The sequence below is a fragment of the Pungitius pungitius genome, chromosome 16 (assembly GCF_949316345.1).
Source record: "Pungitius pungitius chromosome 16, fPunPun2.1, whole genome shotgun sequence".
NCBI lineage: Eukaryota > Metazoa > Chordata > Actinopteri > Perciformes > Gasterosteidae > Pungitius > Pungitius pungitius.
Genome location: NC_084915.1, coordinates 16,130,117 through 16,146,323, shown reverse-complemented (window position 1 = coordinate 16,146,323; position 16,207 = coordinate 16,130,117). Strand labels below are relative to the sequence as shown.

General features: G+C 41.4%; 3 protein-coding genes and 1 non-coding gene across 11 annotated transcripts; 2 read left to right on the top strand and 2 right to left on the bottom strand.

The window, feature by feature from the left end:
- Window positions 1-837: 837 nt before the first annotated feature.
- On the bottom strand, window positions 838-8,276 carry rab24 (RAB24, member RAS oncogene family). 8 transcript variants are annotated; one of them, XM_037467655.2, is made up of 9 exons: window positions 7,621-8,276; window positions 6,873-6,994; window positions 6,163-6,231; window positions 5,629-5,707; window positions 5,235-5,302; window positions 4,742-4,841; window positions 4,149-4,257; window positions 3,522-3,593; window positions 838-3,184 (listed from the first exon to the last, which is right to left on the bottom strand). In XM_037467655.2, the coding sequence occupies exons 2-8, from the start codon at window positions 6,987-6,989 to the stop codon at window positions 3,530-3,532; spliced, it is 606 nt and encodes a 201-aa protein (XP_037323552.2). In that variant the 5' UTR covers window positions 6,990-6,994; window positions 7,621-8,276; the 3' UTR covers window positions 838-3,184; window positions 3,522-3,529. The 8 variants fall into 8 exon arrangements, with proteins under 8 accessions (XP_037323552.2, XP_037323553.2, XP_037323546.2 ...); XM_037467656.2 differs by having other exon boundaries at window positions 838-3,181; XM_037467649.2 differs by having other exon boundaries at window positions 838-3,181; window positions 3,534-3,593; window positions 7,621-8,275.
- Window positions 8,277-9,030: 754 nt separating this feature from the next.
- Window positions 9,031-13,642, top strand: pgrmc1 (progesterone receptor membrane component 1). Its single transcript, XM_037467657.2, has 3 exons — window positions 9,031-9,362; window positions 10,970-11,125; window positions 11,572-13,642. Exons 1-3 carry the CDS (start codon window positions 9,068-9,070, stop codon window positions 11,667-11,669), a joined length of 549 nt encoding a protein of 182 aa, XP_037323554.2. The 5' UTR covers window positions 9,031-9,067; the 3' UTR covers window positions 11,670-13,642.
- Window positions 13,643-14,118: 476 nt separating this feature from the next.
- trnal-caa (transfer RNA leucine (anticodon CAA)) lies at window positions 14,119-14,230 on the bottom strand. The gene is made up of 2 exons: window positions 14,193-14,230; window positions 14,119-14,164 (listed from the first exon to the last, which is right to left on the bottom strand). It is a non-coding gene; the product is annotated as a tRNA-Leu (tRNA).
- A 205-nt stretch (window positions 14,231-14,435) lies between these two features.
- LOC119215163 (cytochrome c oxidase subunit 7B, mitochondrial) lies at window positions 14,436-15,824 on the top strand. The gene is made up of 3 exons (XM_037467072.2): window positions 14,436-14,566; window positions 15,371-15,486; window positions 15,623-15,824. Exons 1-3 carry the CDS (start codon window positions 14,530-14,532, stop codon window positions 15,704-15,706), a joined length of 237 nt encoding a protein of 78 aa, XP_037322969.2. The 5' UTR covers window positions 14,436-14,529; the 3' UTR covers window positions 15,707-15,824.
- The last annotated feature ends 383 nt before the right edge of the window (window positions 15,825-16,207 follow it).

The window sequence follows — 16,207 nt, the reverse complement described above, 5'->3', positions numbered from 1 at the left end:
ATATCGTCCGTGTGTTATCTGCCGATGCCTTAGCGTGTGTTTCTCCCGAGGAGCGGTTTGGCGCCTGTGAAAGCGTTTCTACTGATGCCTTTTTACAGGGTCCCAACCAGCAAGTGTTTCATTCCAGTGTAATTATGACCTGTTAGATCTCAACCATTGACCTGCTATGTATAAATATATAAGAAAAAGACCTTATGAAATAAGCTTTGTACTGGACTCGTTCTTTTTGTATTTATTGGTCCAACATGAAGCTAAATAGATATTTTACTGTGAGCATCTTATTGTTTTGATGACGTAAGGAAGGCTTTACATTTGTTTAATTGAATGACATCACAATTCAGTTTGCCAGGAAGCTCGTGTAACCTGTCAAGTGGTTTAAAATATACAATATTGGTAAGAAAAAATGTTTTTTTTTCAAACACAACAAGCCCTTTATCAGAAGGCCAAATGTTAATTAGCACCACTGGAAAAGTTGTTGCTGAATGTTCATCAAACAATCATTAGTGTTTTATCCAAAGGACAAGATTAAATATCCTTTAATCCAAGCTGTGTTCATGTTTTACTGTCCTACACGGAACAAGAATTGTATTTAGTGTAGAGAAAATACACAGAAAATGTTTTACACAGAGACGTTTGAAGATGCCAAATGCTGTTAGGGTTGATTTAAATATCACGTCAAAAAATGTTTTCAAAACCATTCAAAATATCTAGAATCTAAGAATTATACCAAAAAAGAGAGAAAAAAAAATTAGGTCAAAAAATGTTCTGAAAAAAAAAAAGGAAGTCATTGAAGGAATGTGAGATGTGAATCTCTTCTAGCTAATAAACAAACAGAAGGACAATGCAGCAGTAAACTTTATTTTTCACTTCTCACAACCTGTAGATGTTGCCAGAGACGTTTGTCTCTTGGATTCGGCCATGAGAAGGAAGGCGAAGCCACAGAGGAGCTCTAAGCATCTGAAATGAGTAGAACCAACTGTGCGGGTGATTTAAAAAAAAAAGAAAAAAAAAAGAGATAAAGTGGAAACCAACTCATCGCATGTAAAGATTTAAAATACACATTTGGCAAATAAAATACTATCACAAGCCAAAGTGTACAAGAGTGTAAACATGTATCAATACATTCAACATAATGCATCTTAAACCCTTCATTTGATAAATAATGAATCAGCCTTTTTTATAACAGCAGGAACGATGTAAATTAGGAATGAGGCGTAAACCAAGTGTGATTCCGTTTAGTCAAATCAAGTTGTCTTTGCTTTTCATTTCTCTACTTGTTTTAAACTTTATTTATTTTCAATGCAGGGTTTCTGCCCGAATGAAGGACCACAATGCAATTTGGTCTTTTTCAAGGTCAATGGATGATCAGTGGGGACAATAAAGCCTACAATGACTTGTAAGTACATGTTTATATTGCATGTTCTTTCTGCACCTCCAAGCCGTATGAAACCTAAAAGCAACATTTATTATGGGACAATGAGGTTTTGAAAATCTCAATTTAAGACTTTGATGCTTTGTCAGGGATCAGAATCGAATACCTTTTATCCTCCAGTGGCGTAGCTCATCTGAGCTTTTTGTCAGAAAGTCCCTAAATGAGTCAAAGAGGGCAGTTGATCGTTTGATCAGAACGCACATTATGTTTTGCAGTACAAAGCGCAGGTGATGCACTAAGCGCTTGTGATTTATAGTGGTTTTATTTGCCGTATTGTAACGTCCCTTTTGAGGCACCAGCTTTCACGTGGATGTTTCCCTTCGGGGTGACGGCACGACCTTGGAATGAAGCAAAGTAGTTTACAAGTGAAATAAGACAAAGCTGCTGGAAACCCCAAACACAGGTTTCCTTTGACCACAGATCCAGCTCACGCTGTTAAGGTTGGTGATGATTTGCATTCGATTTTTGATTCAAACCAACAGCGTACGGCCATTTCCCCCCCCCCACCCAATCAAAATGCATAAAAAGCTCAATTTATACACAAAGGCAAAACAGTTTGGATCAATCACTATAAAAAACATTTGAACAAGCTTTTAATTACACAGAACATATTTGTACTTTACACCGGAGCGTCTTATACAGACTTTCAGTATAAAATATTGTGCATCAAAATGTCAACACTTTTAAAGCAGCAACATGAGGGGAGTTGATATCGTGTCAGTTTACTTCCCCTCATCTTCCTGGCAGCACAAACTTAAAAAGGCAATAAATTAAGAGTGTTCACGTCACACACAGCTGCGAGTATTGTTGGGAGGACATTAAGATGACGACAGTTTTTAGGCCGCGTTGCAACATTCACCCGCAACGGGTTTTCTTCCCTTGTTGGTGAAATACTCAGTTTCTCACCACAGAGGAGGGGAACTTTGTCTCTTTGAACCTTTCGGAGTTTCGAAAGGAACGTTTCACTGACTGAAAGTCACATTTTCAAAAAAATGTAAAAATGTAGCAATTTTCTTTCGCCGAGCTCGGGCCATGCAGATGAAATTAAAGAAGTTGGCATTATAGTCGCCAATTAAATCGCCACCATAATAGATGTTCAGTGCCACACGTGACCATGTGACCATGTGATCTAGTACGGAGTAATAGTGCCTCTGTAAGGCTCATCGATATCAATTCATTCTTGAGTTTCACCCAATTTCCAAAAGAATAATTCACTTTGATTAAGTACTTCTGCTTCTCTGGAGCTTCACTCCATGTCCAACGCTTCATCAAAGATGACAACAAGGTTAAATGTGTCAACCAAAAACCAAACCGCTGTAAACGAACCCCTCCTCCCCCCCCCCTCCGGAAGCACTGCACGCCGCACTAAAAGCCCCAGTTGTAACGCCACCGATTCAGACGCCTTCACCGCCGCGCTCCAGAAGCCACAGCACCAAACTGAGGGGGGGGGGGGGGGGGGTGATCTGGTGATCTGCCAGCCAATGGATCCTGGTCCATAAAGTCTTGAAGCCGTCAGTTCTTTGTGGCACCAAAGAAATAAACCAAAGAAGTTTTTTTTTTTTTTAACAGAACTGCTTGTTTGTTTGCTTTGTCCTTTCTTCTGTGATTTGGATTCCAGCTGCAGGGCCCAGTTTTCAGACAGCGCGGACCGGTGGCGTTTCCCCTCATTGTTTCCCCAGCATCAGTTGTTATGGCAACAGGAGTAGAAATAAGAGTCCTTCTTCTGGCCCAGGTCCACTCCCGTCTCCTCTGCTGAAAAACACGATCAAAAGCTCATATTTAGGAATAAACAACAAACGATTAAACGGTCAGCTTGAGGGTTTTCAGTGGTTTTTCATGCTAAGCTACGCTAATCCGCTTGGACCGCAATTTGTGACTGTAGTATATTTGTAAGAGTGTAGAAGCAGCCTTAGCAGTAAAAGTACAAAAGAATCAGTATTGACAGGCAGCGGCCATGTTATTGATGTTACTGGATTCTAATTCAGGTATTTATTCGGCGTTGAAGGAGCGAACCAGAGGTGGAGTTGAAACGACCTGCACAACATCGTGTTCCTTGCCGCTCAAAGCGTCGGCCGTGTTCAATACCTACTGGAACAGTCACCTGTCATATACTGGAAGGCGCTGGTGTTGTAATCCTCGGCAACTTTCTGGAACAGCTCGTCTGTCGGGCGGATGGAAGAATAAAAGCGGGTCAGTGACAGAAACCCGATTGGAAAAAGAAAGACAAAGCAGTATGTTGAGGGCTATGGTACCACTGCATTACTTCACATGACTTTAGACGTCTTATTTACGCACTTCCCTTTTTCACAATCATTCAAAGAGTCAGAAACATTTCCAAATAGCAGACACTTCACTATTTCCCACTTTGACCGTATTCCAAACATTATTTTGGTTCTCTGTACTTTGAATTTGTTTGATTGGCCCACAGCGGAAGCTCCTCCCACTTCTCGCAGTCCACGCGCAACACGGGGGCGCCCATCCGTCGAAGTAACGGATTTTTGGACAGCCGCGCGAAGCGGTTCAGTTTGAACTTTTTCTTAATGACGTCGTGAAATTAGTCAACTATTTTTCCAGCGTTCCAGTTCAAATGTCGTTGTTGTTGTTGTTTTTTGTTTCCTACCACGTCTTTCCAGAGTTGTTACAGTCATGAAATGAGTTGTTGTGCTCCACAAGTCGCCGACATTTGTCAATATCTGAGTTCTGAGGGGAAGCTCACTTCCTCCAGCTGCACCGTGCTGAAAGCGTCCCGCGGGGCGACTGAACGTACGACTCACCCACGTGATTCCCCGTTTTACTGGAGGTCTCAAAGTGCAGAGCGCCAATTTCTGTGAAGCAAACCAAAAACAGTGATGGAATCAAGTCGGCCAGCCGCAAGGAAAAAAGGTCTAAAGGAGGCCGATTGAGGTCAAACATTTCTTAATATCCTTTAACCATGTTCAGAAGGTTTACAAGAACTTCAGTGATTTAATCGTTCCCCGGGAACCTCATTTCAGAAATGTCAGAGTAAATAATGAAACCGGTTTTCAGGTTTAAACATTAACTCTGTTCACACGGCCCGAATGTCGAGCCTTAAACTAGTTCCTCGGGGTTCGCAGAGGTCGATCTGAGATCCTTTGGCTTTTACAAGTGGGAACCACGAGGGACGTGTGCAATTAGTCCCTTACTACAATGCAAGCAAGTATTTTATGATATTAAACTAAACATTATTTAACTTTTTTTTTAAATGTAAGGTTTTGATGAGGTTTCATGCTACTACTAAATAAAGAGAACTGAATCGATGTGAATGAAACTACTATTTGCCGTTCTCACCGTCAGCGAAGTCCTGAGCGTCGTGGTGGTCGATCTGCCGCAGGCTTCGATCCCCCTGGATCAGGTCGCTCTTAGTGCCGCACAGGTAGATCTTGCAGTGCTGGAGGAAACGACGCAGACGGGACAAACGTACCATGATGTCACGGAGCCAAAAGGTGCGTGTCTATGACACCTGGGTGTTGAACCTAAGCTGCTTTTGAAATGTGTCGTTGGATGAAATGTCCCGTTTCCTCATTCTTTCATCAGGTATTTTCTGGCTTTTCACCAAACGTCCTGTGAAATGAATGTTATTAAAGCTGCCGCAACGCAACTTGTTTTTTTTTTTAGACGCTTCCTTTGTTAAACAGGATTTAAAAAAAATGTTGTTCATATTTCTCAAAATAATCATAACACTCGTTCTCGTGTCGTGTGTATTGTAGCCTTAATAATGATGATGGTGATGATGAAGGATTAGACAATAAAACTGCCGGCTTTAATTTAACGTCAGACTTACTTCCTCACAGTTCTGCAGCTCCTTCACCCAGAACCGAGCTCGCCGGAAGCTGCTGGTGTCAGTCATATCTGAAAAGTCCAAAATGACACGCGTGTAAACACAGCGCCGCGTCCCGGGGTCAAAGGGCTCCTTTAGAACGGTTCGTTGGTCCGACCCTTGAAATAACATCTGCGGTTACCACGCTACTTAAAACCAATTCAGCTGCTGTCGGTATCGGCCGCGCGGTGCTCGGTTCCCCTTTGGACCCGCCGCAAGAACTAACCACGTGCCCCCGGCTCAGTTTTGTCCATCTACAGACGCATGCAGCAGCTGCCCGAATACTTGAAGGGTATTTAAGTTGTGGAGTGAGGGCCCCTCAGAAACATCGGGATGTAGGTTTTTATTTATTTTTTACCGTAGCAGACGATGGCGGCCCGGGCTCCTCTGTAGTAGATCCTGCTCATGGCTTCGTAGCGCTCTGATCCCGCCGTGTCCTGATTGAGAAAAACACAGAGATCCCATCTTCCAGCTACCTTTTGACCTCTTTACGGGACGTCTCGGTCTTTACTTCTGAGATCTGATAATAATTATTTAGTCTCCATTCCTGCAAACCAGTCTTTGAAAGCTTTGTTCTCCAACAGTGTGAAGGAGTCATTGCCAGTAAAGGCTAGTCAAGCCGTGAAATCAGTCCTCTGTACAATAACGCACGTAGAAATAAAACAATGTAAAAATACATAACTAAGGGGAAGAAAACTTAATGCAACTTGTTGTTGTTATTATTTGCTGAAAACGGAAAAATTGCTTATTTACTTAAAATGATCTCATTTCCAAGTCTAATAAATCTAAAAATAGGGTACTTTAAATGCAAGTGGTGCATGTAACGTTTAGTTTCTGACAAAGATGAATTAGGAGTGGTCTAAAAATGCTCATCGGGTAGCCTCAAACTCACCCATATTCCCAGCGTGATCACCTTCTCTCCAACCTGGATTGGTTTGGCAACAAAAGCAGCACCGATAGTCTGTCAGGAAGAGAAAAAAAGCATCAGATACTCACGGATGGAAATACAGAGAGACTCCTCTGTGGACTACAGAACTTGCCCTTCATAAATGAAATATACAACATGGAAAAGGTGAAGGGGTCTGAGAGCTGTATACGGTTTTGCGTATTTGTGCCTTTGCATTTGGGTGCATGCTCAGTCCACTGGATGTGGACTTTAAGCCTTATGCAGCTTGCAACACCTGCTGACATTAGCGCAACGAGTCGTAAGTTGACAAACAAAAGTAAATCCTGGAGCTGGAAAACCAGACTGACCGGGTTCACGGTCAGCTTGCACAGCCACGCACCCAAGTGTAACGTTATAAAAGACCACACCTTTAATGAATGCAAACGTGTGCGTTGGTTTTAAAGTCTGACTTCATTTTAACGTTACTCCCCGTGGCCTAAATACTTTCCAAAGCCACTGTGCCGCTTACTAATGCATCCTTTGAGTCGTAAAAACAGCGAGAGAGGCGCGTCTGAAAGGCCGAACAGCGTTCGACGGGCCAGACTCCTCCCGTAGAGATGCTCGCCTAATGGGAGCATCTGGACAGTGGTTTTTGGCGGCGTGAATGCCTTTCACCGAGGGCGTGGAAAATGGAAGCGAAAGCAGCAGACACTCACGTTCTGGTAGGGCCCGACCAAGAAGCGATGGTGGACGTATCTCTCTACCAGGCTGGTCTTCCCCACGCTCTCCTTTCCCAGCATGACCACTTTGGCGTCCACGCGCATCGCGCTCATGGTGACTGCAGGGTGGAGGGTTTTTAAGTGTTGTTGTTGTTGTTTTTTTAAACATTTAAAAATTCAATAAAAAAACACATTTTAAACTTTCTGGGTGGTTTACTAAATCATTTCACTTCTTCTGTGTAGCCTCTGCTGTGATGATACACAGATTCGACCTCACGTTCATAAATATTAATGTTATTAAGATTTTAGTCAAACTGAAACTAAACTTGGTCTGACTTGGTGGTAAAGATTCAGCACTTTTTCCTTAATTGCAATTTTCTGAGGTGTCTTTTAAACTGTATAACACTGAATACACGTTGATAATTACGAGCATTGTTGAATGCTGTAATATAGTGGAACGTTGAAGCAAACATGAAACGTTAAATGTATTTTAAATGCGTCACAACACGTGATAGCTTACAGTATTGACTGCTAATTATTGTATGATATAGTAAGAGAATGTTTTAGTCATTTTGTAATTTCTTTACTTAGGGAAAGGCAGGAATAACGGTATTACTTGTAAACCGAGTTTGTACTCCGTGGAATTACTACTTTTATTTTGGTGACTTTTATAACCACCACGAACGAGACAAAAACACCAGCCCACCTTAGCTAGCCGAGCTAACCTCACGAACAAAACACTCACCTGGTAGCTAGCTCCAATCAACAAACCGTCCTCGACATGCCAAGACGAACCGATCCCAACCGATCCGGGGGGGCCGTCAGACCCGTTTTAGTCCGCCGGTGACCGACAAACCGCTTGTCATCTGTCCGCCGCAGGGACCCCCGGGAGCGGCCGCTAGCTGCTGGGGATGTTGCGCAACGCGTTAAATAAGCGGCGGTTGAAAGTTACGTTACCGGAAAGACGCGGCGGGCCGGATGACAGAAGCTCGATTTCTTTGACGATAATCCCGGGCTTGAGTTGGCGTGAATCAACTGGCCCGAGGCTGGGATGTTTGTGAGAGGGTGGAATTCTCCATCGGAGCTTTTTGTTTAGGTAGGAACCAAAGAGGTAGGAACCAAAGAGACGGAGGTTTCCAGGAGACGGAAGGGCCAGAATTGAGACAATCACCGGATGTGTTGATCTTTTTTGTTGTTGTGTTTATTGTAGCCTATTTGACTTTTATTTGTTAATATTGAGGATTAAGTGTAGAATTGCATACGTACAATTTCACACGGAAACAGTGAAATACGTAAGTTCAAACTAAAATGCCACAGGATAAAGAAGATGTAAACAAAATAAAAAGCAGAAAAATAGAAAGATATTAAAACAAATAACACAAATGTAGTCAAGGGTTACGGAGATGGATATTGGACACAAATGCAAAGGCACAAATTCTCATTATGAAATGACATACATTTGTCACTTCCAATCCATCCAATTAGTTTTATGGCCTTTTCAAAATGAGTCTATGAACAGTGAACTTACACCTGAGAGTATAGAAACGTCTTGTTTCTTTATTGTTGTTTGAACGTAACAAGGATTGTAACAGGAAGATAACTGTCTCATAAAGTATCACAGTATAAGTATATATTTACCAACCCTAAACATAACGAGTGCACATTTTATTACCTAGCACTGCAACGATTCAAATTAAATATATGACTTAGATAAATATGAGAACACAGGACAATCCTTTTTGTATTGAATTTGTCTCAATTGACACTACAGCTATAAAGTCTGTATCCGTTTGGTTCTTCTGGATCACTTTGTGGATCTTTTGCATTTATTTTTGGTCACTAAACAGTATTCTGCATAACATCCGAACACCATTCAAAAGAAGGAACACGTTCAAATAATTGATTCATATATTTTAGAGATGAAATACTAATATGGATTAGTTGAATAATACAACCGCTGATAGTTGAATAATTGTTTGAGGTTTGCCGATTTATTGTTTTTTTTTCTGGCACTTAATACCCTTTTAATCTAATCCATCACCGATCGCTTAGAAGTTGGAATAACCCTAATTGGTCTAAACCGTTAACGGACGCCTCTCAGGCTGCAGCTGTGATTGGCTCAGCGTCCCCGGGGTCCCGCCCACCACCCAACACACGCGCACACGCCGCCACAGAGAGAAAGAGGACCCAACATGGCCGAAGCAGAAGGAAGCGAGTTAACTTCTAGTGGTATTTTTCAGGAGATCTTCACCTCCCCGGTGAACCTCACCCTGCTCGGCCTCTGTCTGTTCCTCCTCTACAAAATCTTCCGCGGGGACACACCGCCGGACCTCGGCGAGGTGGAGCCGCAGCTGCCCAAACTGAAAAAGAGAGACTTCACCCTCGCAGAGTTGAAGCCCTACGACGGACTCCAGAACCCGAGGATCCTCATGGCCGTCAACGGGAAAGTGTTCGACGTGACCAGGGGGAAGAAATTCTACGGCCCAGGTAACCACGACCCGTTACACTGGCCCGAGCCGTTTTTAAGCCACACTCCTCTCGCGTCTCGAACCTTCCGAATTTAAAGCCACCAACGGACGCTCGCGTGTGACAGCCGTTGGGCTCTGGAGCTGCAGCCTGTGGCTCTAAAGGTTACGTTTTTATTGTTGGTTTTCCCACTCTACCTCTTTTTACTCTTTGGTGACGTGATTACACCTCCCACACACCCCAAAAACAAGAAAAGCAGTTTTCAAGTTTTTTTTTTCTTCTGTAAAGTGACGAGCAAAGAATACAGAGATCGCTCGTCACATCGGGGGGAGTGACTGTAGCCTTGGAACCACGGATCGTCTATTGAAGAGGTGTTACTCCTGGATTTAAAAAAAACAAATACATAAACAAACCGGTCGCCGCCATGTTTCTACGATCTAATGTTTGATTTTATGCTGAATCCTTACATTTGAGGTACTTTGTATTTATTTTTGTGGGAAAAATTCTTCAGCACCCCCCCCCCACCACCCCGTTGATTCAAAGGCAAGCTCAAACCTCAGTTTAAGACAGACATGAATGTAATTGTATTTATTTATCTGTGTAAAACGAGGTCTCCAGTCCCGTTTTTCTTTGCAGGAAGGAGGCTAAACCCACGTAGCATCTAACGCGAGTCAAACCATGTGTTCCCTGCAAGGATAATATGCCGCGTCATACCTCATAGTTTCTGCTGCCGTGGAAACTGACGCGGAGTCAGACCTCCTGTTTTATTATCTCCTCTCAGATGGTAACCTCTGTTGTCTGTAACCTCTGACCAACATGATATCTCACTGTCACGCAGACCTTTTCAGTGCACATTGCACGTCCACCCCCGAGGCCCGAAATCCCGCTGGGGCTTGCGTTGGTGAAGGAATCCGGCCCATTTAAAAAGATGTCCATGGAAGGGCGGGCTTTTGTGCTCAAGGACGCTTTGATAACACGCGTGGCTGTTGCATGCTGTTAAACATCAAGGGCTCTGTGGTGGTAAAGAGTTTTGTTGCAGACATTTAAATAAAAAAGTGCAATAGCCGTTTTCAGGGAGGCTCAATACCTCAAATGACTTAACTTGAATCTTAACACAAGTCTGTGGTAATGCCACACGAGAACCAGAATACAGCCCTCAAACTAGTTTTGTACATTGCCGTTATCAGCACATCTCTTCCTACTGGAGGACAAAAGTCTTCAAAGACGCTTCAGGAATAAATCATTCAATTTAAGGGTGAAAAAGACTCCGCTGCTTACTGGTTGGTCAATGTAGCTTTAATTGCTCAAACAGGACTCTGTGACATTTGAATTTTTAACAGTTTTTGGATAACGATGGAGTTTTATGGAGCAGTAAAGTTCTATCAATCCATAGTCGGGCATCATCTTTTCATTTGAGTAACATAAAATATCAGTTGGCCTATTGATCAAATGACCGTGTCTGCATTTCAAAGCTCTAGCCGTCTGGTTTGGCAAATGTATTTACCTCAACATCAGGCCGCCAAAAAGTGCCTTTCCCGTAAAATGAGCTGAAAATGATTTGTCTCTGGGGCCCAGGTGCCGTTGTGGCCTCAGCCTTCACCTCACTGTGTATCTCCACCGTCTCGCAGAGGGGCCGTACGGAGTGTTTGCGGGCCGAGATGCATCCAGAGGTCTGGCTACGTTCTGCCTGGAGAAGGACGCCCTGATAGACGAACACGACGACCTGTCCGACCTGAACACCATGCAGCAAGAGAGCCTCTCTGAGTGGGAGTTACAGTTCACTTGTGAGTACTAGATGTGGCTTTACACCTTTAAATAAAATCCACTGTTATTGTGGTACGGACTGTACTTTCACTGCAGTGCATTGCTACCGGTGTAACTTCCCTCCATGTTTGCAGTCTTATTTTTATTTAAAGCTGATGTTTTCATCTTGGATGCACTAAAGAGATGAAACCATCCAATCTGTGCTCCGCTAAAGGAGGAGTTTCACTCCCCCCCCCCATTAAAAGGTCAAACAGCAAGGCCATAGTTACACAATCTTTGCTACATTTTCCCACCCACTGAGGCTTGACTAGAGCTCTTTTTTATAATGTTATCTTCATTACTCAGAAGAGTCAAGTGGCGTGTTAGTTGAACGGGTACAAATCATAAAGCAGTGTCCTTGACTCTCTTACCGGTCATTTTGTCGGCTGTTATTCATTTTCGGATTCTCTTTTTTCTTCTATTGCAGCAAAGTACAACTACATCGGCAAGCTGCTGAAACCAGGGGACGAGCCCGCCGAGTACACAGACGACGACGAGGAGGGAAAGGACAAAAAGACGGAGTAGAAACATATTGAGAGAACTGGGGGGAGAAAGAAAATGGCCGATGCCTTAATGTTGGTTTGTAATTTTGATGCCCATTGCCTCCTATTGGGGCCAATCTTCTATATGTATTCTAGTACTTTTGGACTGTCACAATCCTGACCAAACTACATTCATCTCCTTTGACCCTATGGCTCTAACAGTTAAACCTGCTGCATTCTGATGTGTCGGCGACTGAAAAACAGATCTGTTAAATTGTTGTGTAAAATTAAGAAGTTGGACCAATTCCACTGGCGTTGATGTGTCAGGTGTAGGTTGAGAATCGTGGGTGGACTAAAGGAGGAGATGATCCACAGCTCTGTCGGACACATTCCTTTCAGTCGAGGTTTGGCTCGGTTCACTTTGAAATGAATTATCTCAGGAAGTAGTTTAACAAAAGATTAGCAACAATATTTTTGAGGTTCTGGAGCCAGTGTGAGATTCAATGTTGTTTTTTTCTTCCAGAAAACATTTAATAGGGTCATTGTTAGTTTAAAAAAAAGAAGCTAGTTACACTGGCCGGCAAGTTTCCCTGAAAGTAGATCTTTCTTCTAGTGTCAGCGTTTGGAGGGATTTATGAAAAATGAAGTTTGCTTGGAAAGCTTTGGTAAGGTTTCCCACCGTAATGTGTTTCATGAACACAAATGTGAAGTAGGCTGAAAAAAAACAAAAACACTGCTATACATATAATATATATTTTCAGAAGTTTTTCTTGATAAACTGCGCAAACCACATTAGCTTTGTTTACCTTTATATGACAGGTGAACGGTTTCCTGTCTGTGCTTTACACTAAATGAGAAGATGACTGGCAGGTGTCTTGTTAACCCATCAAATGCATCTGCTGGTCTCAATTCTATGATGGTGCGTTAGAGCCATTGTAGGTAAACAAAAAAGAACAGTGATTGCAGAGCAGGGGCAGCATTTCATTACGAAACAATTCAGATTTAAAGTGTTTCCTCATGAATCTATTTTCTGATAGAAATTGTATTACTGAGATTACGAAGTCAAGAATTTACAAATAAAACTGGAATTAAAGTCACAAATAAAACAACTAAGAACCACTTTATTTAGCTATTCTTTTATAAAAAGTTCTGGCTTTTTTTCTTGTAAATGTACCATTTAGATCTGTGAAATGAATCCTAACCTCTGACCCTGACTCTGTAGTTAGTGTTATTTTGTTATCCTCAGAACTTGTACGCCGTTAATACATTTGTAGAATACTTGTATTAAATGGTAATTTTCTGAATGTCAAATCTTCATTTCCCAATTTTATATTCTATTAACCAGTGAACTCATTTATCAAGCAAAAAAGACTGCTTTCAGCTCCTCAAATAGAAGTTTCCGCTTTTCTTTTGCCTTTAACAATTCTGATTTCCATCCTTTTTAAGTTAGACTGTAGGTCGGATGAAAAAAGTAATGTGCAATTATATACTACAAAACAGAAAAATGATAAAATATAAAACCCTCCCTGTTGTGCGTGACTTTAGTTCTCACGACTTCTGCTCCTCACATGGTGCAGTTTGTGTTGGAATGATCATAATACAAAATGGCTACACTTGTAAACACGATGAAGTCCAAGCTGCTGCTGGTAATTTTTTCAAATCCGTTTCAGTTATTCCCCTTTCAGCTGAGGGCTTGTTTACATTCTTTTTGACACTAAATCCATGATCTGAAGTCTGAAAAAAGTCAGACAATTATTGTCCAATACTTTCATAAGATTTTTTTATCTTCATTCATACGTCTGAAGTGTTTTAAATAATTATTGTATACGGAACACAATGGTTTTAAATGATGTTCAATCTGTTCTCCAAATGTTTTTCTTGGCCTCTGTCGACTGAACGATTGGTCACTTTCCCAAAATACATTGAGAGTGGGAATATATTTAGTATGATGTACATAAACTAAATGTCATAATTCTTCAAATGATATTTTGATTTAATAAAGAATATTATAAAATATTGTTTCTTTATTTCAATGCCTTTTAGTTAATCTCTGTACAATGAGCATGTTCTTTATGCTTCATATTCTAACTTTTTGTTGGTTAGTATTTTGCACAAACTTAAAACCGCTTTTATTAGGAAATAGATTTATTGGAATGAAATATTGAGAGACATGGAGTGCTGTAAAATACTTTGTATTTTCTTGGCATTAACCCTTATTGTAACTGAATTCTGTACCAACATTGCAGTTTGCCCAGTATTTCTTCAACACGTTATTGCACTTTGTATTGAAGAACATACCTTTAGTTGATGAATCTTTAAATCAACCATATTGCATGTATGTGAGGTGAATAAAGATGAAAGGTGATCATGAGAATGGAATACCAGGATCAAAATAAATATCAAGAGTATCTAAGCCGATCTTACAGAAGCACGGATAGGCACGGTTGATTCTATTCTAAAGCTATTAAGAGTTTGTTTAAAGAAAAAAAGGATGTCAGAAGTGGGATTTGAACCCACGCCTCCATTCGGAGACCAGAATTCCCGTCACTGAGGAAGGAGATCAGTCCTTGAGTCTGGCGCCTTAGACCACTCGGCCATCCTGACACTACGCTACAAACGGCGTTACTTTAGATATATAAATGTATTCAGAGACCACATTCATTTTGTTGAGAATTTGACATGGCCATACGAGCCCAGAATAACATAATGTAAAACATTTTATGTTTTCTATGACTAATAGTCCAAACATGAGCTTTAAACTACCGTTTCCAACCGTATAAACGTAGCGTCGGTAAATCGGTGGAGGTTCACATCCGGTGTCGTAACTTCCGTTTCGTCTACGCTCGGCGGCCTTATTGCACTTCCGTTCTTCAAGGATATCTGAAATCACCAGACCAGTCAACATGTACCGGTTTGCTAAGGCTGCGGTAAACATCACCGGTAAGGAACGCGCATGTGTTTCATGATGACTGCGTGTGGTCTGTACGTGTTTATTAGAACCGACAGTTTTGATATCAGGTGACTAAATATTCGACCGCGTCTTTGCATGGCGACAAAGGTCAGCGTGCTAACGCTGCTAGCTAAGCTAACTTCGGCAGCTCTCGCTAACGTCGTGAAATGTTTCGATAAAAACACTCCCAAATGACTGACCCAAATGAACATTCGCGATTAAAACGCCACGCGTATTCCAGCTGAATCAAACCGCTAACGTTACATGTAGCCTTTGTTATAATCCACATAGGTTAGCACAATAAGATCTACCTTTGTATGTTTCCCTGTCTATGTATTAACGTTACGGTAAACGTCAGTTCTGAAAATATATAACGTTACTTTGCTGTAGTAACTTCATTGAAAAAAAAACACAAAGTTGTCTAGATGAGGTCCATGAAGGGCAAATAAGGACAACCATATCTGGTTTAAGTTATCTAACTCTTGTCAAGATTTGTTCTTTTGCCATATGCTCAATTTTTATTTTTGAAAGAAATACACAAACATGGCTCAACTCTGGTAACAAGTAAATCGATACGAATATGACAATCTTATTGGTACTAAAACATTTGTATTTTTTTGAAAATAGGCTAGATGACGATTATGAGTTGTGTATGTTTTTACATGTTTTTATTTAACTTAAGCACTGGTTGATTACACTGGAAGAAGGGGGGAAAAACTCCACTGTTAGAATAAACTGAGAAGAAAATTAGCAATTGTGCCCTAATAATGCCATTATGTTTTGATCCCTTCCAGGTCAGGCCGCAAGGCAGGTGAGGCATGGATCCACCGCTCCCCCCGACTTTCATCAAAAGTATGGCAACGGCCTGATGGTCGGTGGATTGGTCTTCTGCACTGCTGTGTGGGGATATGTAAGTGGTGCTCTCTTGTCAGATCACATTCATTTATATATACAAGCTTGGATATAGTAAATATAAAGTGGAATTTCTTTGCATTAAAAAGGTCTGCCATGTCCTTTTGAAAAAACAAATTTGCTTTTTTGGGCAGGTGCTGACTCAAACTGGCATCACCTGGAATCTTTCCCCTATTGGGAAGGTCATGCCCAAACCATGGAGGGAGCCTGAGGAGTAAAGATCTGCCATGACAGACCTGCATTATAAACCTGATTGTACAGATGATTAACGATGAATGCCTGTGTTTATTCCAACAAGTTAGTTTGCCCAAATAAATTAAGAGCGGTCCTACTCTTCGTTGATGTGCTTTGTGGTAACTCCTAGTTTGCTCAGTTGAAATGTTAAACTATTGAAGTAATAGTGTGTTGAAATATAAAGTTCTTTCTCTGAATGTTTACGATTAGAAGTCAAATAATAAACCAGAAAAGAACTACTCAAATGAAGGACATATACATCCAAATGAATGACGATGTGATACACTTAGACCGGTGCCCAAGCATTTATACATTTCAATTGGCTTGTGGTAACTGACTCCTAAATAAGATCCAAGTTCCAGTATCTGAAGCTGCTTAGTTGATGAGAATTGTACTTTCTTGTTACTTGTTCATCTGAGTTTGTATCTCTACGGTGGAAATGCACTTAGTGTAAGTCACTTTGGATAAATGCGTCAGCTAATTGA

What these genes read in the sequence shown, in the direction of transcription:
- rab24 (XM_037467648.2), bottom strand. Translation starts at nt 6,989, where the DNA reads ATGAGCGCGATGCGCGTGGACGCCAAAGTGGTCATGCTGGGAAAGGAG. An exon ending in TGATCACGCTGGGAATATGG is followed by an intron (nt 5,708 to 6,162) that starts GTGAGTTTGAGG and finishes TTTCTCAATCAG; the next exon opens with GACACGGCGGGATCAGAGCG. An exon ending in CGCCTTCCAGTATATGACAG is followed by an intron (nt 3,185 to 3,533) that starts GTGACTGTTCCA and finishes CGTGTTTTTCAG; the next exon opens with CAGAGGAGACGGGAGTGGAC.
- pgrmc1 (XM_037467657.2), top strand. Translation starts at nt 9,068, where the DNA reads ATGGCCGAAGCAGAAGGAAGCGAGTTAACTTCTAGTGGTATTTTTCAG. An exon ending in GAAGAAATTCTACGGCCCAG is followed by an intron (nt 9,363 to 10,969) that starts GTAACCACGACC and finishes ACCGTCTCGCAG; the next exon opens with AGGGGCCGTACGGAGTGTTT. An exon ending in GTGGGAGTTACAGTTCACTT is followed by an intron (nt 11,126 to 11,571) that starts GTGAGTACTAGA and finishes CTTCTATTGCAG; the next exon opens with CAAAGTACAACTACATCGGC.
- LOC119215163 (XM_037467072.2), top strand. Translation starts at nt 14,530, where the DNA reads ATGTACCGGTTTGCTAAGGCTGCGGTAAACATCACCG. An exon ending in GGCTGCGGTAAACATCACCG is followed by an intron (nt 14,567 to 15,370) that starts GTAAGGAACGCG and finishes GATCCCTTCCAG; the next exon opens with GTCAGGCCGCAAGGCAGGTG. An exon ending in GCACTGCTGTGTGGGGATAT is followed by an intron (nt 15,487 to 15,622) that starts GTAAGTGGTGCT and finishes TTTTTTGGGCAG; the next exon opens with GTGCTGACTCAAACTGGCAT.